The sequence below is a fragment of the Camelus ferus genome, chromosome X (genome assembly GCF_009834535.1).
Source record: "Camelus ferus isolate YT-003-E chromosome X, BCGSAC_Cfer_1.0, whole genome shotgun sequence".
Classification (NCBI taxonomy): domain Eukaryota; kingdom Metazoa; phylum Chordata; class Mammalia; order Artiodactyla; family Camelidae; genus Camelus; species Camelus ferus.
Genome location: NC_045732.1, coordinates 14,378,766 through 14,402,927, shown reverse-complemented (window position 1 = coordinate 14,402,927; position 24,162 = coordinate 14,378,766). Strand labels below are relative to the sequence as shown.

The following is a 24,162-nucleotide window of genomic DNA, read 5'->3' as shown; positions in this document are numbered from 1 at the left end:
AGCCCTCCTTTTAAATTCACAAACTGCCTCTAATCTTAGAAAAACGTCAGGTTCCACTTTGGAGAGGTTTGGAAACTTGACATTTTGTAGCCCTGTTGGAGTGTAGGCGGCTTCCATTCCGGGCACCTTGTTCCAATTTATGTCAGAGGGAATTATGTCCAGGTCAGAGCTGAGAGCGGGTTATAATTAATGGGGTGGACAAGTGGATTTTTAGTGTTTCATAAAATAAAATGGAAATCACATGTGCTTAGAACAGGCGTGTGTTTTTAAATATTTACATTTATCCTACTAAACATTCCTTATAACTGATCTGTTTCTCCGGTGAACTTGCTAACTGGGAGGTCACAGCCATTGTTCACCGAGTAGAAAGGTTGGATGAGAAGCCGGTTTTATATGTGTGTGTGTGTGTGTGTGTGTAGAGAGAGAGAGAGAGAGAGAGAACTTGGGGAGATACTGGTGAGTGAACTTGTGGAAGTAATTCAGTGTTAGGTTTTTCTCCTAATTTTCTCTCATGTTAAAAGCACCCACTTGCCAATACAATCCAGATGTCAGTCCTTCTAAGGGAGATTGGGGAGTGCTTAGCTTGTGAAATTCCTAAATAGCTCTTGGTGAAGACGCATGACCATGCTTAACTATTAGTCATCTTTTATTAAAGTTTAGAAGTAGTTGAAGCACTAGCAGAATTTACAGCATCCAAATTTGCTTTACATTTATACATCAGAAACTTCCAATTCCTTGGGGAACATAGCAGGAAGGTGTTACTGACAAAAGAGATCTTTCAGAGTCAGCAAGACCCAGATTCTAAACTGGACTCTGCTGTGTGCCAGCTGTGTGGCCTGTGGCAAGAGGCCGTAGTTCTGAGCCTCAGTTTCCCCATCTGCAGAATGGAGAAAATGGTACCTACTATTTAGGGATCGGGTAGGGATTAGAGACAATTTATATCAACTGTCTGACAAATTGTAAGTATTTAAGAAAATGTTAGCTATGGGTATATGAAGGAATGGTTTTTTTAAAAAAGGAAAATCTAAGGAAGCCTTATGTAAATTACATTACATGTCAATCATTTCAGTGTTGGGTATAGTAATGCATTTTTTTTTTTTTTGAGAGGGGATAATTATGTTTATTCATTTGTTTATTTTTTACTTTTTTTTTAAATGGAGGTACTGGAGATTGAACCCAGGACATCGTGCATGCTAAGCACGTGCTCTCCCACTGAGCTATACCCTCCCCCCAGTGCATTCTTTATTATTGCCTGGAAGTCTCCAGCTCCCCCAAATAAATATTATCTCCATTAAGTTAACAGTTCCTTTTACAGATCTTTGTTTTGTGCAGTGAAGAATCAACACAAGCACACTGTCTGTCAGGGTAGAAGTGTTAACTAATACATCATGAGACCCTTTTGCCCTTTTCTAAGGAAGCCATTTAAGTATTTAATGAATGAGCAACTTCACATCAAGTTAGCTAGTAACAATCTACAGTACTTCCTGATGTTGCTTCTATAAACGGGCTGGTTGAGCATTTGGCAGTTCTAGATGGGACGGGACTACTTGTCCAGACCCTTGACCAGGGACATCACGTCCACCCAGTCAACCTGCACATCTCTGAGGTGACGGATGTCAGAGTTGAATTGCCATCGGGTCTCTTACGCTGATTGAGTCTCAGTTTAGAAAGCCTCTGCAGGACTCTCCAAAGTTTCAGTCTGTAGTATTCCTTGAGGGGCCCTTAGGAAAAAAAGTGCCTGTGTTTGGGGTATTACTACCCTTGTTCAGGGAAAGACCTGGTAAAAAGATACTGAGAGAATACCATAGAGATAAAAAGGCAAAATGAGCAAGAAAAAAATCTCATTGCTCCTGGGTGAGGTCTACGCTGAGTTTTAGATTGAGATCTAAAATACATATACACAATACATATATCCTCAGTATATGCTCAACACATTTATGCTGGAGATATATTGGCTGGTAAAATTAATATATAAATGGATATATTTAGGCCTTACATTAAAGTCCTATTTTTAGAGTATAACAGCTGTACCAGTTTCAAAATAGTCCTTGCCCAGAAATCCCAACACTGCCACTAAATTTTGCCATCATTGACCTACCTATAAGGAGATGTTCTGTAGGTCCGTGAGACATGGCTGATTTCCTTCAGCTTCATTTAGACCTTTATGGAAATCTTTATGAACATCCTTCTGTTGTGCCTGGTAGCTAACACAATTCCTGGCAAAGAATAGGACTGTACTATATATATTTCTCTTTCTCCCCCCACCTCCCCCCTCTGGATCGATCGATCGATCGATCGATCGATCGATCTATCTATCTATCTATCTATCTATCTCTGTATGTATCAGTATATATATCTCAGATTTTGCCTGGTGCTGCTTTGAGGATGAGTGCATGGTAATGCCACCCCCCACCCCCAAAACAAAGATATTTGTGTGTGTGTGTGTGTGTGTGTGTGTGTGTGTGTGTGTGTGAGAGAGAGAGAGAGAGGGAGAGGGAGAGGGAGAGGGAGAAAAAGTGCGAGAGAGAAGCATGAGTCTTTCCTTCCCACACACAGTGTAAGGTATTTGGAATTGGAAGTGCTCTTAGTTGACATTTTCCAGTCTCCTGCTCAATGCAGGAATTCCTTCTACGATAATCTTCACCAAAGGGCAGGAAGGCTGATGTGAGACTAGAGGTCTCTTTGTGTTGGGCAGTGATTTGATTCAATATGGTGTTAGTATTTGCAGCCGGGGGCAGCACAGTGTAAGATTCTGTGGGAAACTGGAATGTGGAGCCCACATGAGGCCTGGGCCAGTTGTGACCACATTGTAGAAGGGCATTTGGGACCAGTTTTGAGCCACCATTAGGTTCCATTAGGAAACTGAAATCCTAGCGCTTTCACAGTGAGTTTAAATATATTCACAAATGAATTTATGTGGGCTTACTTTGTGTTAATGAAATTGACTGGAAACACTATATTAAAATTATTTATTTTACACTGATTGAACATCAGGTAGCGAAGGAGGGATTTTTGTCAGTTACCTTTAGCGCAAAAACAGGAAAACCTCAGCTTACCTGTATTTTGTCAAAGGAATTAAACCTCTCTATTAACCACAGTTTTTTCCATTATGCTTTTCTCACTGATCCAAGGAAAAAAGGTGGTATTTTGGATTAATGTGAAAATTGATTGGCATGGATCCAAATATACATTCAACTCAATCTCTTAAATCACCTCTATTAATGATTAAAGGGAAAAAAAGGTCTTTATAATGATGATCTCAAGGAACAGTAAAACTTGGAATTACCGAAGAACCTTTAAATTAGACCCAGTACGTGGTTTGTAGCTATGCAAGTGGACTCAAGCATTTTAGGAATGTTTCAAGAAGGATTAAAAAAAAAAAAAGGTTTCTATTTGGGGTTCAGTTAACCAGAAAATTAAATTAACCAGAACTCTTCTATTTCTAGAGAATTTCAATTAATTGAAGTTTGTACTTTTATTGTCGTCTTAGTTCCCACGCACAAGTGAATTCCATTTTCTGACTTATTTCTTGGAGAGTGCTTAAGGACAATGAACACCTCCAATGAGCAGGGCACCGGTGGCTTTTTGTGTTTGGATTTTAATTATTGCTATGTGTCTGTCTACATTGAAACATAGCTATACATTGATACATAAAGAGAGAAATAGAGCTTGCTGGCAGAGCTGTTTCTCTTTAAAGAAATATGAGTAGTTAATACTTTCGCTATGATTTGACGCCATCTTTCTCTTTCAAGTGTCCTTTTCCCTTTCAAACCTGCCATTTAGAACTGTGAAGTATTTTCCTAGAGATAGAACAATGCTTTCTTCTCCATTTCTTAAAGTAGTGCCCAGAAGGAAATGACATCGTGGTAAAAATAGTTTATAAGTGGAATTATAATATTTAGCTAAAGATAACCAGGGAGTGAGGAGTAAAATCCCTCAAGTAGCAGAGGGGCCAGATGGTCTGTATCCCCCCACCCCCCAATGCAGTCACTAGGCAGGAAATTCTGCGTGATTAAGAAGACGCTGGTCTTGATTTTCATTTACTAGTTTTGAGGTCTTTTTTTTTTAATCGTGTGTGTGTGTGTGTGTATATATATATATATATATATATATATATATATATATATATATATATATGTATATGTGTGTATACACACACAAAACACAGTTTTCATTCAGCCAAGTGATCATTTGTGCCATTGTAAGCAAGATTCTGCTGATGAGAACACGATGTCTTAATGATAAAGAAGTAAATGGGTTCCCAAGTCTCAGCTCTGAAAGAACTTGGAATCTGCCCACTGCGCTACAGACCCTCAATCATTATCATCTCCATCATATTGCTGTAGGGTCTGGTGTTTTGTTTTGTTTTCTTTTGATAACCCAGAGTGAGAAAGGCTGTGTACCACAGGGGCTAACTAGGGTTTTGTGAGATACAGGGTAGTCTCAGGGGAGAAAATAGAGGTTTTGGAGTTCAACACTCCAGGGGGCTAATGTGCATAAAGGACCCGAGTTTAATCCTCGGAGCTGCCAGTCAGGATCATGATGAAGAAGCACCCATGCAAAGAATTGCTTCTGGATGCTGATTGGCTGGGGCGGACACAGGGGCAGAGTACCCCTCTTTGGACCGTGATGTTTTGGCAGTTGATGTTGGGGGGAGGTTGCCTGGCAGTGGCTCCGACACAACAAAGCGCCCTTCTGGGAAGTCACCCTGCCATCATCTTCCACCTTTTGCCCTGCACCCCGGGAGCGAGCAGTTTGCCAATCTGTATTCTAAGGAAGGAAATGAATAGAGTTGTGAAATGGGATATTTGCATCCATTTACAAGACAGAGTCACTTGGAAGAATTTGTGTTGGAAAGAATAGATTTAGACAACTGGCGGGACAGAACTGTTGGGAACCGTGCCCTGAATCAAGTGTGTTGATTGAAATAAGGATAAGCTAAAGAAACTACGTAACAGGGGATAACCTACCAACCTTAACAGTAAAGATGCTAAATCAGACATTAAAAATGGTTTTTTATTTATTATCCAGTATAGCCCCCCTGGAAAGATCACTGTTCTCAAAGCTAGGCATTTTTTCATCAGTTAATTTTTTGTTTGTTTTTTATTTTTTTATTTTAGTGGCCTTACTCTTTATTGGTAATTCCATGTAAAATTTTAGGATCATCAGTGAATTTTGAAGTCCTAGATTGCATCTCAAGTACTGAGTCCTTTAAATGTCACCCTTTTTTGTAGTCAAAAAACTAGCTTCTTATAGAGTTGGATCCAATGAAAAGATGCATTGTACAAGATGAAATGCACACTTAGCTTAAAACACACCTTTTTCTTCTCAAAGATTCACGTAATTCTAAACCACGACCCTAAGGTCATACCATTTAACGTGAATCTCAAGTTCATGTTGTGATTTCCAATTTGATAAATTGGGTTTGTAATCACATTTATCATTATCTCTCAAAGATATAACAAGGAAACTTATTTTGATAATGCAAGAAAAATCTCAGTTTGGCTTGCTCTGAGAGAATTTTTTAGAAGTCATTAGAAGCCTTATAGCATATATGAGATTTGTTTTCATAGGAATCATAAATATGTATAAATATGTATGTGTGTATACATACATATATTACATATTTCTTTTTGCAGAATTTTTGAGCCTCCAAAGAAACAGTTTAAATCTTGGCTTTTAGGCCCAAAAGTCTTTTGAGTTGGGGATAACTCACTGTCTGAGAATGACTTGCCTTATCACGCCCTCTCTGCTGGCCACTCCTTCCTCTCCTAAACCCTACGTGTTTCCGTGTAGAGCGGTTGGCACCCACCACCCAGACTTCCCAAGCCCTTGCCTTGGCCTCGGCTGCGGCTCTTGATTCTCCCCTGACAATTGCCTCTGTGGTCATCTCCCTTCTAGCCTCTTCTTGAAAAGATGGGCTCTAACCGTAATCTGGCAGCTGTTAGCAGTTCTAACTAGCCAGCGAATTCATTTCTTTTGTTAATGCTGTCATTGTCCGTTACACCCCAGCAGAGCTCTCTGGCACTGGGACCTTCTAGTAGTAACTCACCTTTGATCCTCCAGTCATGAAGCCCTGGCTGTACCTGTTCATTTCCCCTGTACTGCTTCCCCACCTCTTTCCCTTTCCTTCCTGAAATTTCTTCTGGAGAGGCAAAAACAGGTAAGTACAGAGAAAACCAATGACTCTTGAAATGTCTCTATTAATTTCCTTCACACCCTTCCTTGTAACTTTAACTGCACGTCCATGGTTACTTTCAACTTTGGATTAACATCCTGCCATCAAACATTCAGACATTCAGGGAATTCTGTGTACCATAGTTCCTGTTTTTTTGGTCCACTGTGGGATTGCAGCTTTTCTCTCTCAAATTTCATTGCTTTAAAAAAATTTTTCATGGCTAAAGTAAGCAAAAAGGTCACTGATTTCCAGTAAGTGACCACTTTGTCTTTTCATGTTAGAAATAGCAAAGGATGGATTTTAATGTCCTTGAGAAAGAAATCATTCCTTAAGGAAATCTGAAACTTCACCTTTAACAACTTGAGAAATTGAGTCACAGCTCTCTGCTCAAATGCTGGAAAGTTTTATACCGAAATGAAGACGCTCTTTGCTTGTTTATTATCAGGGAGAAAAGCCAAAATCTTAAGAAAGCCTACATAGATATGAGTAGAAATATCTTCTTGGCTAAAGTAGACCTCCACCCATTCCTCTGCCTTCTGTCAAGTCATCTTTTTTGTTTGTTTCATTTTATGTGTGGTTCTTTGAAATTATCATGTTTTCTCGCCCATTTCCTGGTTTATTTTCTATTTCTCTCATTAAAATGAAATTGCTGTCACCTTCCCTGCTGTATCCCTGGTGTCCTGGGCAGAGCAGTGCCTGCCACACAGGAGAACCTCAGAAATACCCATTGAATGAAAAAATAATCAGAGAAATGACTTTCTCTCTGGTTTTACTCCAAAAGTAGTTGTAAAAAAAATTTTTTTAATGCTTAAAGAAAGCCCAGTTAGTGTACACCTAGGATTTCTAAAGTCATCAAAGTAACAAAACTAGCTTACTCTTCCCAACTCGTAAAATGAGTTTAAGAGTGAAGAACTAAAGTTCCAGACCAGATACAGGCTGATGTGGTACTAATAAGGAAGTTATTAAGGGCTCTGTGTATTTGGAGAAAACCTATGGGTAGGACCTACCTGCTCTCTGCTGGTTTTCCTGGTGCATCAGCTGATGTTAGAGGATGGTAAGGATGAAGGATGTGGAACACTTTCTAGTGAGCATCTCTGACCTCTGGTCTTCTATGGTCCAGGGGTCATTAATGTTAAGTTAGCTGCTCCTGCCACAACTACTAGAAAGCCCAGCGGTGGTCTGAAATCTGGTGACCCCCCACTGGTCAGATCTCCAGGAGGAGACAGGAGCCGTGTCTTAGGGACTGATCCTCCATGGATTGTTCATGTGTCTGTACCCCTTGTGAGCCGAGGTGCTGACTGCCTTTGTTCTCTTTTCAAGTCTCTTTGTATAGGAACAGCCTTGGAAGATCAACAGATGATCTCCATCCAGGGTAGAAAGCAGTTTTGTTGTTGTCCATTATAGTAAAGATAATGACTCTCTCTCCGGGACAAATGTGGGGCAAGTTTGCTTGCAGTCCATCATCAAAGATTCAGGTTTCCTAAGCTTGGGGTTGCTCAGCTGTGGTGCAAACCTTTGTGCAGTGTGCACCTGGGACATCTGCTCCGTGGGGTCTTGGGGTGAGGGGAACCGACCCAAACATGGAACACATGCCGCTTGCTGTGCCCTGACTAAAGGCGTCCTTTGTCTCTGATTTGGGAGTCTCGTGTCTTCTGCCAGCACCCATGAAACCAGTAGGCTAATCGATTAGCTTGCAAGGAGGAAAAATGTGAAACCTTCACTGTTCTTTATGGTCTCACGTGCCCCACCCATGCAGGGTTCCTTATTCCCTGCAAAATAAAAAATTCGGGCAGAGGATGCATATGGGACAGGGGGACCTTCAGTGGGGAGCAGAGAACTGAAGCCTCAAGGTCATGGTGGGTGATCCAGTGGTAATGAGGGAAAGGGATGTCAGTCTAGGAAGTAGGTGAGACTGCCTACGTGAAGACGATTATGAAAGAGTAATTAACATTAATCATAGGAATTCTAGTTTGTTTCTGATTCATATACTCTTCCTTCACATATGACGCTCCATGAACATTGTTGAATAAATAAATGGATTTATATCCTTCCCACTTCTAAAAGTGGTTTGAAGAGATTTCCATTAAAAAAAATCAGATAATGAATTTATTGAAAGAAGAGTAGGAAGAGGTGATTCAGGACAAGAGGGGAGGAAGGATGTGAGAGCTACAATCTTGCCAGCTATTTTGAAGACTTTGCTTCCCTGAATCCTCAAAGGACCCTCTGAGATGGCCCTCATTGTCACATTTGACAGATAAGGAAACTGCGTAAGATGCGAAGTGGATCTGGGAGAATAAGATGTGTTGAGTAGCTGGCTCCTGTCTGCCATTGCTAGGAAATGGCAACGCCAGGGTGGGAACCCAGTTTCTCTGGTTTCCAGGTACACGTTCTCTGCGCAACATCACACTGATGGCCTCACCTCCAAATCCGACCAAGGACAGTTGGACCAGCTGAGCTCAGGGCTCAGCCCCGAGATTTCTGACAACACATCAAAAAGAAAGCTGGATGAAAGGCATTCTTGAAAAGAAGAGAGCCTATCCGTTCATCTCTCATCTCACAATAGAAGGAAAGGATGGAGTAAGGGAAAAAGAGTGGCAGGACATAGAGAGGAGGGGAAAAGCCTGTAATTTCAGATACAGTGCAAGATGGGATGTATTATTTACTATTCTGAAACCCTTGAGCTTCGAGACTGCAATAATAATCAGTATAATTCTTATTAGGCGGTAAGTCCAATAAAGTAGATGAACTCTGACGATCTCATTCAATGTATCATCTTACTAGCTGCTTTAGCAGAGTTTGCATCAGAAGAAAAGTGTAAGATGTTAAAAGCGTGACTTGACCAAGTCTGGCTGTTAGGTTAATGTTAGCGAGTTAGTTGCAGTGATAGTTTCTCAAAGCAGAACCCATTTGGGAGCTTCTCAGGGAGTTCCTGAAAGCTCCATTTAAAGGTCTGTCTATCTATCTATCTATCTATCTATCTATCTATCTATCTATCTATCTATCTATATGTCATAAAGTATATGTCACAAAATGTACATGTCAAAAGGTCATAAATATATAGGTACATATAGTTGATTTACATTGTGCTGGTTTCTGATGTACAGCTTAGTGATTCAGTTATACGTATATGTATTCTTTTTCTTATTTTTTTCATTATATTACAGGTTATTGAATAGCCATATGTAAAAGTGAGACTTAGATTGCAAGTTAGAGTGTGCTCTGAATGAAGTGAGTTTTGTTTTTTTTTTTTGTAAAAAATTTCAGTTGCGTTAGGAATATATATCTAACAGAAAACAGCATTTTATTTTAGGTGGGGCAAAACATAGACTGAGGGATTTCTTCAAGTGGGTCATGGGTTGAAAAGGGGGTAATTTAGCATGATTTGAAAGCAGTTTTAACTCTATAATACTTTAAATTGTGTGTGTGTTTTCATGAAAACCAAATTTTCCCACCCCAGACTTAAAGATCTCTTGCTGCCTAGAAAACTAGTTCATCCATTAGCATTAGAATCTGTTCAAAGTATTTTTGCTCACATTTCTCCCAAGAAGCCTCTTGCCTTTGTTCTGTCCGGGCACCTGGTTCTGACACTGTTCTTCATATCCTGTTTTCGTCCGTCAGCACTGTTGTCTTTTTCATTGCCACGTTCCCATGCTCCTCTTCTCTCGTGTGGGCTTTACAATAACAATTTAGAACAAAAGAGTCACTCCTCTTTCTGTTGCCTTAAAAAAAAAAAAAAAAAAGACTTCACACCCTGACTGTAGGGCTTCAGTGATCACGGGAACCTTCTAAAGCACGTCCTTCGCAATAGTTAACGAGGAGTTGCAAAGAAGGGTTATTTTTCTTTATTTTTTAAGATCTCGAAGTAGCTGCAGGGTATTGTGAGCAGGAGGGTTTTGTGTGTGGCTCACTTTGAAGTTGAGGGAAAAAGCAATTTCCTTTGAGAAAAGGAGCTATCATACGTGGGGAGAATTTCCCAGTCTGTTCTTACAAGAGGTATCCGTTACTCTGTGACATCGTCCTTACCTCAGTGTGTGCGTGTCATTGCATCAGTGTAGTTGTGGGTGTCACGTCATTGAACTATTGTGAGATACCACGTTGGCCATCATCAGCGAGTATTTAGTGATATATTTTTCTCCTGGTGATCAGAAGTGGGAAGGGGAGAGCTTGCTCTTTCTGTGCCTTTTAGAGGAGTTCTGGAGGAATGAAGTAAGAAAACATTTTCCTAAGAGGCAAGTGTTTCTCCAGGGAGTTTTGCTTGCTGCAAAAATCCAGCTCCACTGGTCTTGTCCTTCAGAGACTAGACCTCTTGTATGATCTTGCTAATTTCTGAATAACTTTTTCACATATGAGTGGGCAGATTTTTTTGTTTTCCCATATATAAGTTATTTACAGGTTTCTGGTTTTGCACAGAGGAAGGAAAGCTTCTTTCACGGGGGACGGATGCTATAACCGAGGGGTTTGTAAAGAGTGAATACTGTTGAGCGCCAAGTCATTTTGCAAAGATGTTTGTGTGTGTGGGGGTGTGTACATATACACACGTACATATTCATTTATGGCTCCAAAGACTAATTGCATTGTAGACATGCATAGGATTTTATATAGACATAGGGATAGTTCTCTGAATGTGTATAGAAATGTCTACTGAACTATAAATACACTTGGAAAAGCATTCACTTTTCATCTGTGGGTGGTTTCACAGGAATCATTCGTGTCCATTTCTGCAACCACCATGCTCTTGGGCCAGCTCTCCAGGAGGTGGGATCTAGACTTCTGTCAGGAGACTAGGTGTGACAAGTTTTCAATCTCTTCCTTCAAGTCTGCTATCACTGCCTTCCGAACCAAATTCTTGCCTGACACCTGGTACAGCATAGCCCTGGAAAACATGTCATTTTCAGCGTCATGTAAAATAGGTTCCATTTGTCTTTAAAACCGGATGCCAGCTTTCTGAGCATGAACTGTAAAAGATATGAAATGTCTGAGACCCTCTGACAGTGGGGAATTTCCTGTAGAAGTAGTCAGATTATGCTCTCAAGAAGATTCTAGGATTTTGTTGTTTATCATTTTCTTGTTTTTGCGGGGTGGAGGGAATGTTTCCTGATGATTCAGGCTAATTCTTTCCCAGCAACGCCAAAATGTCTCAGAGGAATCTTGACAATTTTCATGTTGTTTTAGCAAAAGCAGTGCTTTTACATCTCTTGATGATGAAAAGTTCTTTCAAATTCTATTGGATGATGTGCATTTGTCTTTCCCATGGACAGTGAGGACTTCTTTGGGAAGTCGTGTGTGTATGAAATTAAATAATCCCTTTGTTTATTGTGAAAAGACAAATGAAATTATGGTTTGTGGAGACCTAAGGCAAGAAAATGGATGTTTGCATTTCTATGTCCTAACACCCGAGGCATGCTTTGGTTTCCCATGAGGTGTGACGTGAAAGTTGGCATCACGACGTGCAAACCAGGCAACACGAAGAAGCAGTTCTCGCTTTGTGCTTGCCCTTTATCAAGAATGTTCTTTAAACACCTTTGGTGGAGTCCAAATGTCTGGTTTATAAATCGAATCGTGCAGGTTTGCAACCAGTGTGGGTTTTCTTTTTTTTTTTTCCCCCACACTTTCCTGATAACTTACTTTCATTGCAGTTTCTTGCCTTGTATAGAGTGATAAGCAACATCCTCAAGAGAACTGCAGTGCAGGGCAATTTTTTTTCTTTTTTTTTTGCTTTTGGGAAGACTGCTTCCCCTTCTTCCTTCAGACAATTAATTTTTAAAAGATCACTTTCCATTGTCAATTCACCCTTTCTTTGCTATTCTGGAGACTGAAATTTGGGACACCCAGCACAGAATTGCTGTGTGTCTGTGTTTATATTTGTATGATATGTACATGTCTATATGTTATATGCTATGTCTCTGTGCTATAGGCATATATAACATCTACTTACCTGTATGTGTATATATGTAAAACTTGCTTGTGGGTGTGCATACTTGCGTGTATATTTCATATACATATTTTCAATTGTTGATCAGGATGATCTATTGCAATTTAGATCTCTTTTTGAAAGAAAAAAAATATTGCTTTATTGTGTCTGTACAAGAGAGCATTCTTCCTGATGTAGTATTTAAAAAAAAATTCTAGATTCTATATTTTAATCCAAAAGACACAAAATCAGAAGTATAGTATTTAAAAAAAAATCACAAACCAGTATCCAGAGCATAATGTGATCATGTGCCCAGGAGGCCAAAAGGATCAGAATACAGGGGAGGCGAGCACCCGTTGCTGACCCCGGGAGCTGGGCAGGACAGCTCCTGTTGGCAGCTTAGAAAGCGGGCATCCGGCGCTCAGCTGTAGGACACTGACCCGCTGCTGGTCCCTGTGAGCCCTGAGGGTACAGATCCTGGTGCCAAGTCATGATTTTGGGGGGCACAGAGCACAGGGTATTGACCTGACCCAAATGGCCTTTTCCTTTGGTTGAGATGAGCACCGAGGAGGCCAGGGCCCAGGGGAGCCCCGGCAGGGTCCACGGAAAAGGCAGTTGGAAAGCAAGAGGGAGTTTTGATTCTTCAACTCAGCAACCCTGGCGGGGTCGATGAGGTGGAGCTGGCCTTCCTGGAATTGTCGCGTCGATTTTCCTGTTGTGTTTCACTGTTGACGCGCTCACAGACACACAGGACTGCTCCGGCACTGCCTGCCACCCACCATCTGGTCTCGGTGGCCTGTCTGTCATTTCGTGGGTCCCCCATCCTCTGCCTCCGGCGATGTTTCTTCAAAAAGAACTAGGGTGCAGTCCATTGGTGGGTATTCAAGGCCATCTATTTGTAAGACTCTGGAGAGATGTTTAAAGAACTGTTAAGGACAAATGTGCTGTTTCCTGTTTTTAACCTGTTTATCTGTCTTTCTGTAGAACAAATTGCATTTCTCATTGCTTTTTTTGCATTGTCATTTGTGTCTTTTTGCTTGTCTGCTTGTATAAATGAAATCCAGAAGGTGTATTTAAGCATTCTGTTAAGTAAATTTGGAAGACTGGGTTTCAATTAAAATAACCAGACAGTGTGACCTAGCTCCCATTTCTCCTTAATTTTTATCATTAAAGCCTTCATATCCCTGAAGACATCTGCCGTGCTTCGAAGTGATTCTTTTCAGGAATGTTCATTCATTATTAATCAGATGGCAGGGGCAAGAGAGTATGTGATTATTTTAAGGAACGTCCTAGAGATCCAATTACTAAAAAATGAGCTTGTTACAGACAGACATGGACATGCAGAATAGGTTTTGTGAACAGTTTAATTCAATTTGCAGGAATTCCACCAGGTGGGTGTTGAGTGAAATTTAGTCTTCCCCGCTTCTCACTTCGGGTACCAGGTAAAACATTTAAGCTTCAGCCCTCCATAGAATGCAGATGAAATGACGAGTTACTAAAAATATCTCTTGCATTAATTAGTTATTTTAAAACTTGCAGCTAATGCCTCAGAGTTCATCTCCTTGTCACTTTTTTTCTTCAGTCAGTCCTTCTGGTCCCCTAAAATTTTGTTGTCAGAAATGTTTCCTCATCTGCCATGATGAGGTGAATGCATTTGAGTGAGTTGACAGTTGGAGGCTAACCACAGTGATGTTTCGGAGGTATTGCCTATAGAATGTTACGGTATCGCTTCTTTTTCTCACCTGTTCCTACTCGATGTATTATTGGTACTGTTGCTTTAAGAACCTTTTTGCGTTTTTACTGCTCTCTGCGGTAATTTGGGGTGGGGTAGACACTGTATTGTGGGATCAATTTCCAGGCTTTCAGAATGCTGTGCAGTTCGGCTGGCTCTCCTGCTCACCTCCCTATCTCTTCATGGTCCTGTTTTATTGTGCTTTTACTGACTCACCTGCTTCTCAGACCAGCCAGGATACTAATCAGTGAAGTAGCTTTGGGGTAGTATTTTTGTTGCGTGATTTTTATAACTCACAGTTAAACCAGGGTTGACTGTGCAGACATCAAGTGCTTGGAATATGTTAGTTAAAATACTCTATTTGTGATGAATTGGTCTTGGATTATAGCACCCAATTTTTACTGCTTTCCTGTCACATGATTGGGGTTTGGAGATTCTGTTTATCTGAGATGAGAGCGAAACCTTTCTGAGTTCAGTCCCTGATGCAAAGCCTGCCTCACAAACTGAGGTTAACTTCCAGTGTTTCACAATTCCCAAGGTTTTAGTCCTCTAAAAGGTTATTTATGCTGATTCAAGATGAAAAACATCATTCCACAATCCTTAAAAAAACTCCACCTACGGCTCTGTAATAGAGATAATCCTATAGCAAAAATCCAGACAACAATAAGTCAACTAAATCTTAATCACCCGTGTGAAGCAATGGAAGAGGAAATTGACTTGATCCTTCTTCTGAAATTTAGGACTCTTAAAGAATTAAATTTATGCATAGCGTTTCTGATGCTGTCTCTTTTTCACGACACTTTTAGGAATTTCCTTTTCCAAACCATTTTTCTGTGCCTCAGTATAACTGCAGTTTTGATGGTGTTTGCCATCTCTGTTATGTTACGGTAAAACCTATGTTTTAGTTAACATCAAGCTTAGTTTCCATTCTCCAGAGGATATTTGGGGGGCGGGGGAGCGGAGGAAGTACTTGAGAATCATCTAGGCAGTTGCTGAGAGCCACCTGGTCTTAACAATTGACCACAGGCCACCAAGTGTTGTTATGCAAGCTATTCCTTGGTCCAGTGACTCATTAATTTCGCTCATAGTGATGGCTTTCAGAGCCTTACACAGTGAAAGTAAAATTATAGGTGGCTAGAATGCATGTACTTTTCTGTATACTCCAAATGAGGAAAATGATCATTTTTGATGGAGTGTGCAGATGTGACATAGAATACACATAGGGGAGCATTGAGAGGTGGATTTTCTTTATGATTACAATGTCAACACCTCCAGTAAGAGAAATGTGGAATCAAAAGCTCATGGATGACATGATGACCATTGAATATCTCCTCATTCTAGTGGGTGATTGAATTCATAGACTGCACTTGGTCTGGAGACTCCTAATCCTTGGTCACTTCTTGAGTATATGGAGGAAATTTCCGTCCTCTTGGGAATCTGAACTGGAAAGCCTGATCATTAACTTGGGCCATGTATGAAACCTTTCTGTACCTGCCATCTTCACAGGGATCCTGGGTGTTTCTTTAAGATGCAGGTTATCTTCATTAAGTCATAGCAGGAGTCAGGAGAGACTACAAGGAATAAAGTTGTGAAATCCTAAAATGAGCTGCCAAGCAGGACAGTGGCAAGGGTTGTAACAGCATAGGCAGGGGTTAAATGTTTTCTCTGCATTGACTTGTCAGGTGAATAGTTTTGCCTTTTACTTCAAAGGAGCGGGCAAAAAAAAAAAAAAGGATCCAACAGATAGGAAACTCCTTAACTTCCATCTCCCTGGCTGATAGCAGTGAACCATGAGGGTTCTTATCCTGACCTCACCCATCTCGCTTCTCAAGCCTAAACCATACATCTGAGCTCTTGCAATCCCAGGGTCCTTCCTCTTCCACTGGGGACTTTCTCCTCCCATCTGTTTCCTTTCGTACCTGTACCTTGGACGAAAGAAAGCCCTTCTGCCTCTGGGAAAGTCCTCCTTCAGGGAGGAGTGCTACCTCAGGGTGGTGATGCCTAGAGCCCAGAGGGACCAAGGGAGCATCTGCCCAGGCAACTGGATCGGCCACATCACCTTAACCATCACCTGGGTTCCAAGGTTCAGTCATCCCTACAGCCTCACCACTAGCTCTCCCTCTGATCTTTCCGTTGATTAATTTTCCTTAAACCCAAAAGACCTCTCCCATCCAAGTTTTATCCTGGGGGGTCTTACAGGGGAAGGTAGTCATTTGGCTCAGGGCATCCATTCACAATTGGCCTCAGATTTAGACTATGAAATGTTACCTCCATATGAGGTTCGTGTTTGTGCTCACACATGCCTGCCTGTCTTGGTCCCAGAGCTAACCCAACTCTATTGAAAGAATGAGGAATGATAAAAGAAAATGACTCCTATAACTTTAAACCTGGGTCCCAGTCCTGATCACTCTGTTGTGTACTAGGAAATAATATTTTTAAATAAATATTTTAGTGATTTTGTGAATAGGATAGCTGTATGGCTTTGTGTTTTTCAGCTAAAAGCTTTACTTTGCTTATTGTAAACATTTAAGACATGTCACACTATTTCAAGACATCTTTTAAAACATTTCTTCTTTTTTGGGGGGGTGGTAATTAGGTTTGTTTATTTGTTTTTACAGGAAATACTGGGGATTGGACCCAGTATCTTGTGCATGCTAAGCCTGCGTTCCACGTCTAGAGCTATACCCACCCCCCAAAACATTTCTTTTTTTTTTTAATTGAAGTATAGTTGATTTATAATCTTGTATTAGTTTCTGGTGTACAGCATAGTGACTGTTATACATATATGTATATTCTTTTTTATATTCTTTTTCATTATAGGCTGTTATTACAAGTTACTGAATATAGTTCTCTGTGCTAGACAGTAGGACCTTGTTTATCTATTTTATATATAATAGTATCTGCAAAACCCAAGTGCCTAATTTATCCCTCCCCACCCTTTTCCCCTTTGGTAACCATCGTTTATTTTCTTTGTTTTTTGGGGGGGAGGGTTATAATTAGGCTTATTCATTTATTTATTTTAATGGAGGTGCTGGGAATTGAATCCAGGACCTCATGCATGCTAGGCAAGCACTCTACCACTGAGCTATACCCTCCTCCATCATAAGTTTGTTTTCTATGTCTGTGAGTCTGTTTCTATTTTATAAATAAGTTCATTTGTATCTTTTTTTTTATATTCCACATATAAGGGATATCTAGGATGTTTGTCCAACTCTGGCTGAGTTACTTCACTTAGTATGATAATCTCTAGGTCCATCCATGTTGCTGCAAATGTCATTATTTCATTCTTTTTTATGGCCGAGTAGTATTCCTGTGTGTGTGTGTGTGTGTGTGTGTGTGTGTGTGTAGATACACATATATACCACGTCGTCTTTATCCAATCATCTGTCAATGGGCATTTAGTTTGTTTCCATGTCCTGGCCATTGTAAATGGACATTTAAAACAGTTCTGTTTAATATGAAATCACCAAATACAGTAGTGGCTAGAGTGCTTTGGGCTTCTAGGAGGTTCTGCTCTAATCTTTAAAGAAAACAAAACAAAACAAAAACAAGAAAATGAACATGAAACAAACAAACAAAAATTTCATGAGGGGAAAAATGATGTGTATTAGGACAAAAAGCAGAGGCAGACGAAGAGCAGAAAATGGTCCCATGTACTGGGTCTCCAGTGCAGGAGGTGAGTGATGGGAAATAAGGTTGAAGAAGCAGTTAGGGAGAAAGTTGGACAAGGCTTTGAAAAAGGAGTGAAGATGGCATGACTCGTACTTTGGGCCGTAGGGAGCTGCTCGATGTTTTGCGCCTTTTAAGAAAAGGGATGGGAAGAAGTTGTGGTTCCCGATATGTGTTGCAAAGATGAAACTGAAGGATGAAAGGTTGGAGGTAAGAAATCATATTGCGGGTGTTCTTGGTTTTGTGTGGGGTTTTTCGGTTTTTGGTTTTGGTTTGTTTGCTGTGGGTAACAGTCTAGGAATGCAGTAAAGAAGATCTGGAAAATATGGAGGCAGAGAGAACAGAGAAACCAGTCATAGAACTGCTAGGTTTGATATTTACATGTCTTGGCTCATGATTTAGATTTGGGGGAAGGAGAGCATATAGTTTTCTATTGATGCTGTAACAAATGACCACAAACTTGATGGCGTTAAACAGCCCTGGAGGTCCTAAGTCTGCCACAGGTCTCACTGAGCTGTAATTAAGGTATCTGCAGGGCTGCATTCCATCTGGAGGCTCTAAGGGATAATCTGTTTCTTTACCTTTTCCAGCTGCTACAGGCTACCCACATCCCTTGGCTTGTGGCCTCCTTCCATCTCCAAAGCTAGCAATGGCTGTCAGGTCTGTTTCACATGGCATCATCTGCCACTACTCTTTTGCATCCATTTCAATATTTAAAGATGCTTGTGATTACATGGAGTTCCCCTGGATAATCCAGACTGATCTCCTTGTCTCAAGGTCAGCTGCTTAGCAACCTTAATTTCACCTGCAACCAGAACTCCCCTTTGCCTTGTAATGTAGAATATTCACAGGTTCCAGGAATTGGGATGGGGACATCTGTAGGGACCATTATTCTGCCCCCTTCCCCAGAGAGGGAGGAGTGAAAGATAAGATGAGTCTGTGACTTGTGCTGATCAGGACAAATGGAAGCACCCAGGAGGTTTGGAGGGCATTTGGGTTTGGGAGGGGAGCTGATGAGTCCCATGAGATGTGCACTCCGAGTCGAGGCACTTACAGTAAACAAAGCAAAGTACTGTCATTGCTGGACTGGGATTCTGAAAAGAGATGGCCCCGCGAGATATGAGCCTAGGAGTCATTCTCAGAGAGACAGGGCATGAATGAACGAGCAACCTGGATGGCTTTTGGATGGAAGGCTGGCTGGCCGGCCCTTTAGAAAACACCCAGGCTTTGATTAGCTGGAGGGGAAGTCAGCAGTGGTTAGAGAGGAAACCAGAAAAGCCCAATCTCAGTGCTACACAGAATGAGAGAGGGGGGTACAGAAGGAAGAGATGCATAAAAGAAATAGCCATGTATGATTTTCCGTTTGAAAGTGAAGTGCTTTCCTCAGAAGTCTTGAGTCTGTAAGAAGTTTCTCGAAAAGATGTCTTGTACCCTGTGCTTCCCAGCATCCAGGGCTTAACTGTAACCTATAACCAGAGGCTCTCCCGCTGAGGGATGTGATTGGAGGGAACTGGAGGGAACCTCTGTGGACATCACCCAGGGACACACGGCTGATAAATAGCAGAGCTGCTGATCATCCTAGATTATCTGGCTGCCCACCCAACTCTCCTTTCACGGCTGTGCCCTGTTCTGGACTAGAAACAGTGGAGGTGTGAGCTGTGAATTGTTCCCATCCCCAGTTTGTTGCGAGGGTTCCCATGATTACCAACATCCTCCTCTGAATGAGAACCAATCGGCCCATTCAGAAAAATGTTGAACTATAGAATTTCCTGACAATGATATGCAAGTGTGACTTCCTTCCATTGTAGTGAGGGCTAAGAATCTCTCTCCCTCCCCCTTTTAATTGGAGGACTGGGAATTAGATTCCAGGAGTTCTGAACAGAAAAAGAGAACATTTTACACAAAATCTGCCCCCACTCCCACGCCCCATACCTCTGTGTGCTTGGTGAACCCCCTATTGATTTTCTAAAACCCACCTGGCATATTGCCTCCTTTAGGAAGCTTCCCCATCCTCTTCTCACCCGCTCTTTGGTGTGTGTCTTTTGTTATGTTGGATGGCAATTTGTATTTTCTCTCCTCTAATAGACTGTAAGATCACAGAAGGACAGGCTAGGTGTTACCAGGTCTTCTCCCAGGACCCAGCACCTAGAGGGACTTAAATATTTGGTGAAAGAGTGAATGATATTTTTGTTTCTCAAAAAAGGTATTTTGAAGAAAGCTAGAAAATAAACCATGCTAATTTTTAAGATGAGGGGATGGCATGGTTGTTTACTAGTAACATATTGTTGAAGAGTTTAACAAAAATATTGAGACAATGACAAAATCTGGATAAAAATATTAACAGTGAGATCCACTGTAGGTATCAAATCAACACCCCTTCCTTTCTGGCAGCATTCAGACAAAACATTCAGAAAATTGGCTGAACCTCACTTTGCACCTAAATATTTTGTCATCACTTAATACAATTAACCAACAGTTACAGCCTGGACATTTGCATAAAACACCACGCCAAGCGCTGTGGCAATAAAAGAAAACAGGTCCAGTTCTGAGCAGCTGCTATTAAATCAGTCTTGCATGAATTGCCCCTGAGCACTTGACTCACATGATGTCCACTGATGTCGGGGTGAAACCCCGTGGCATAGCATTTCCCGTTAGCGCTCGAAACATGTACGAGCGTGTTGAAGTCTTACTCCACCAGCATGGCCGTCATTGCCCACACAGCATTTTATTCATACCTCTCTGAGAGTGATTTTCATTTCTGTTTTGGCTGGCTGTACCTGTCTCTGTCTTCTAAAACGTGGATCAGCAGAATAAGATCCGCAGGCCAGATCCAGCATGCTACCTGCTTTTGTAAACGTGATTCCATGGGACAGCAGCAGTCATTCATGTATGGATTGCATGGGACTGCTTTTGCTGCTCCAGGGGCTGAGTTGAGTAGTTGCAGCAGAGACTGGCCTGCAATGCTGAAAATATTTTTTTCTCTTGGCCTTTATAGAAAAAGTTGGCTGACCTCTGTTCTAGTATCTTGAGAGCTCCTTAAAGAAAACGGTTATGTTGTATTCTTTTGGATTTCAACCCTAACATCAGTGCTTGTATTAGCTCAGTGAATGTTTGAGTCTTACTGTGTGCAGGACACTGTTCCAGGTGCTGGCAGGACATCCCTCAAGAAGCAAAGCAAGGTCTCTGCTCTCCTAGAGCTGATGTTCTAGTTATGGGGTCGTGAGGAGATAGGGAGCAGTGAACCATCTAATAGATTATGTCGGTGATGAATGTTATGGAAGGAAACAAACTAGGTGGGGAAGGAAGCTTGCCATGATGGGTGGGTGGGTGGTCATGGTGGGAGGAGGTGAACTGGTTTGATGTGGGTTCACAAAGAAGGTGACACTGGAGCAGAGAGTCACATGGATTCCAAAGACCTTGCGAAGGGGAAATGGGACGTGCTTGGCGTGTTTGAGGAATCACAAGGCAGCCATGTACCCAGAGCAGAACAAGGGCTAGCGCGGGAGGAAATGAGGTCACTGTCGGAATCTGTGTTCTCTGGGGCGGGTTTGATTCTGGGGAACTTCTCCCTGAGTGAGATGGGAAACCCCTGGAGGGTAGAACAGAGGAGAGGCAGGCTCTGTCTTGCTTTAACAGGCTCTGTGGCTTCTGAGTAGAGGATAGACTGTAGGGGGAGGGGCAGGAGTGAGCAGGAGCCAGGAGACCATTTAAAAAAGTACTGTGATCATCTAGGTAGGAGAGGATGTTGGCTTGGCCCGTGATCATAGAGGTGGGATGTGATGAGGATGCCAGATTCTGGCTTCTCCAGCCGGTTTAGTGCCTGGCATTCAGTAAACGTCTCTTGAATAAAATGTCAGTGTTTCCATTGGGGTCGGCCATGGAATTGCCTCTAGAAATACTGATGGTGCCACTATGGGATGGAGTCCTGGCGACTGCCTAAAAATACAATCATCAGAGCTCTCCAGACATAGGAGACGCTTAGCCGTCTGTTGAGAACCATCAGTACGTGTTTTCGTTTCACCTGGGAACAAAGCCGACCAAAGGGGCTACATTTTCCCTTGACTTTACATGCTTCTGATAGGAAGTGAGAAGAAATTTGATGTAGAGAGAATTCTGTTTTTCCATGATGAACCTAGAGATTGTTGAATAGGTAAAACCTTTCCGATTCTTCCAAACCATCTATAGGAAGAGTTGGCCCGGACCAAGTGGGGATGATAAGTTTCTCACCACAGCAGCCCCGGTGTTTCCATTGCAGGTTGTAGAAGGATGAACTGGTCTTTCATATTTCAAATCTCAGCTGCCCATTTACCCTTTCTTATGTAGTTAATATCAGCGGATAGCTGAAGAGGGTTTTAAGATGCCAGGCTTCTGTGAAGCCAGCAGCTCTTTAATTTTTAACAAGCTCGGCGCATACTCTCCACTTTTAATGATCAGTTACTGTTCCGTTGATGAGCACGATGAGCATTAGTTTAACCAAAGCAACACATGGTATTTAGGAGGGATACTCCTTCAGAGGGGGTCAGGCTATTCTGGAAATGGCGAATTTTGTAAATAAATGGAGGTGTGAATACAAAAAGGCTGATTGTCAGAATCACTAAACAGAGCTTTGGATGTGAAGCCTTCCCATGAATCCGGCTGAGAAAACCCCCCGGAGGGGTGATTTGAACCTTGCATCCACTGGGTGAACTGCATGATTCTCCCACAGCCCGCAGTGGGCTGCAGCTAATATGCCCGTCAGTGTTGCGCCGACCTCCGCTAATGGCCTTGAAAGGGAGAAGGTTCAAAGAAGCTTGGTTCCCAGGCCTGCTAATGAGCAGGAGGCCTCTTCCCCCTTAATGAGCTGGGGTTTATGTGTGATTCTTTGCCCTACCCTTTCTGAAGGGGAGGCAGGGGAGAGTTCACAAAAGCAGCAAGTCTTCCCGGACGAGGGGAGCGTGCAGCTGGGCCACCCGAAGGCAGCCTGGAGGGGAGCATCGGAGCTGGTGGAGGTCGTGCCCGGGCCAACGTGGCTCTGAGGGTGAGGCTGGACCTCCTGCTAGTCCGGCCTGTCGCTGGCTACAGTGACAAGCCCTTGATGGGAATTTTGAAGCCTGGAGGGCTGTGCAGGGTCCATCGGCAGCCCTGGTAAGCCTCCTCAGAGGGGAGTGACTGCCTTCAACTGCTTTCTATACTCAGCCCATAACCATTGTAACTTTGCAAATGAATAGTGTAGCCATGAAAATCCTTGTTCTAATTAACTAAATCGCTATTAGGCATTGGTACCCAAGCTCACTGCAGCCACTAAAAAGGCCTCCAGAGATTTTTCTCTGCTCCTCTCTGCCCACCCACATCCCACCCCTGGGTTAAACAATAGAATTATTCAGAAGAGTTACAGACACTTGCCAGAAACATTGCCTCCATTCACAACCGTCTTTGTGAAAGTCAGTGTTTTTTTCTCAGGAATATATTTTGGAAACTAACATCCCATGTTTAAGCATTATCATTTCCACTGAAATCATCCATTTGATTTCATACACATTTCATGCCCCTTTCTATTTCCCTGAAGCATGGTTTGGAATGGCAGCGTGGAAGTCCTTAAGACACATATACTTAACATAAATCCATAAGCGCAAAGTTATGAAAGACTGTAGTTCATTAATGACTGTTTCTACATTTTCAACGCAAGGAAAACTTGGCCATGACACAATAAGATTATTGTGATTAGATATGGAAATTACAGTTTCAAGAACTTGCCAGTTTGGCGTAAGATCCTGTAAAGAACAGAATCACCCCCCCCCCAAAAAAGCTGCTGTCAGCGACAGGAACTTTGAGGAAACGTTATCTGGTCTGCTGGCTTAGGGTGCCCCCCCCCCATTTCCCTGGGGAATAGAAAGAGGATTATTTGGAATGTACACACATTTAGCCTTCCATGACCTGGGTTGGAAATTACTCTGAGATGCATTCAAAGCTGACAGCCCCCACCATGGCCAACCCCCTCGCGCCTAATCACATCTTACGTTCTGTTTCCAGATAGCTGGTCAGCTTCCTTGGATTTTGCTGATGACCCAGGAGAGCTTTGCCTGAAGATGGAAACACTGGAGTCGGAGCTGACCTGCCCTATTTGTCTGGAGCTCTTTGAGGACCCTCTCCTGCTCCCCTGTGCACACAGCCTCTGCTTCAACTGCGCCCACCGCATCCTGGTGTCACACTGCGCTACCAACGAGTCCGTGGAGTCCATCACTGCCTTCCAGTGCCCCACCTGCCGGCATGTCATCACACTCAGCCAGCGAGGTCTAGACGGGCTCAAACGCAACGTCACCCTGCAGAACATCATCGACAGGTTCCAGAAAGCCTCAGTGAGCGGGCCCAATTCCCCCAGCGAGACCCGCCGGGAGCGGGCGTTTGACGGCAACACCATGACCTCCGCTGAGAAAGTCCTCTGCCAGTTCTGTGACCAGGATCCCGCCCAGGATGCTGTGAAAACCTGTGTCACTTGCGAAGTGTCCTACTGTGACGAGTGCCTGAAAGCCACTCACCCGAACAAGAAGCCCTTTACGGGCCATCGTCTGATTGAGCCAATTCCGGACTCGCACATCCGGGGGCTGATGTGCTTGGAGCACGAGGATGAGAAGGTGAATATGTACTGTGTGACCGATGACCAGTTAATCTGTGCCTTGTGTAAACTGGTTGGGC

The 24,162-nt window shown here is 42.4% G+C and overlaps 1 protein-coding gene across 1 annotated transcript in view; it reads left to right on the top strand.

Annotated features, from left to right (window-relative positions):
- Positions 1 to 24,162, top strand: part of MID1 (midline 1) — a 138,651-nt gene that overhangs the window by 26,388 nt on the left and 88,101 nt on the right. Inside the window, exon 2 of the mRNA XM_032475641.1 lies at positions 23,500 to 24,101. Within this exon, the coding sequence (XP_032331532.1) occupies positions 23,556 to 24,101 (546 nt within the window). The 5' untranslated portion in view covers positions 23,500 to 23,555. The remainder of the gene's footprint in view (positions 1 to 23,499; positions 24,102 to 24,162) is intronic.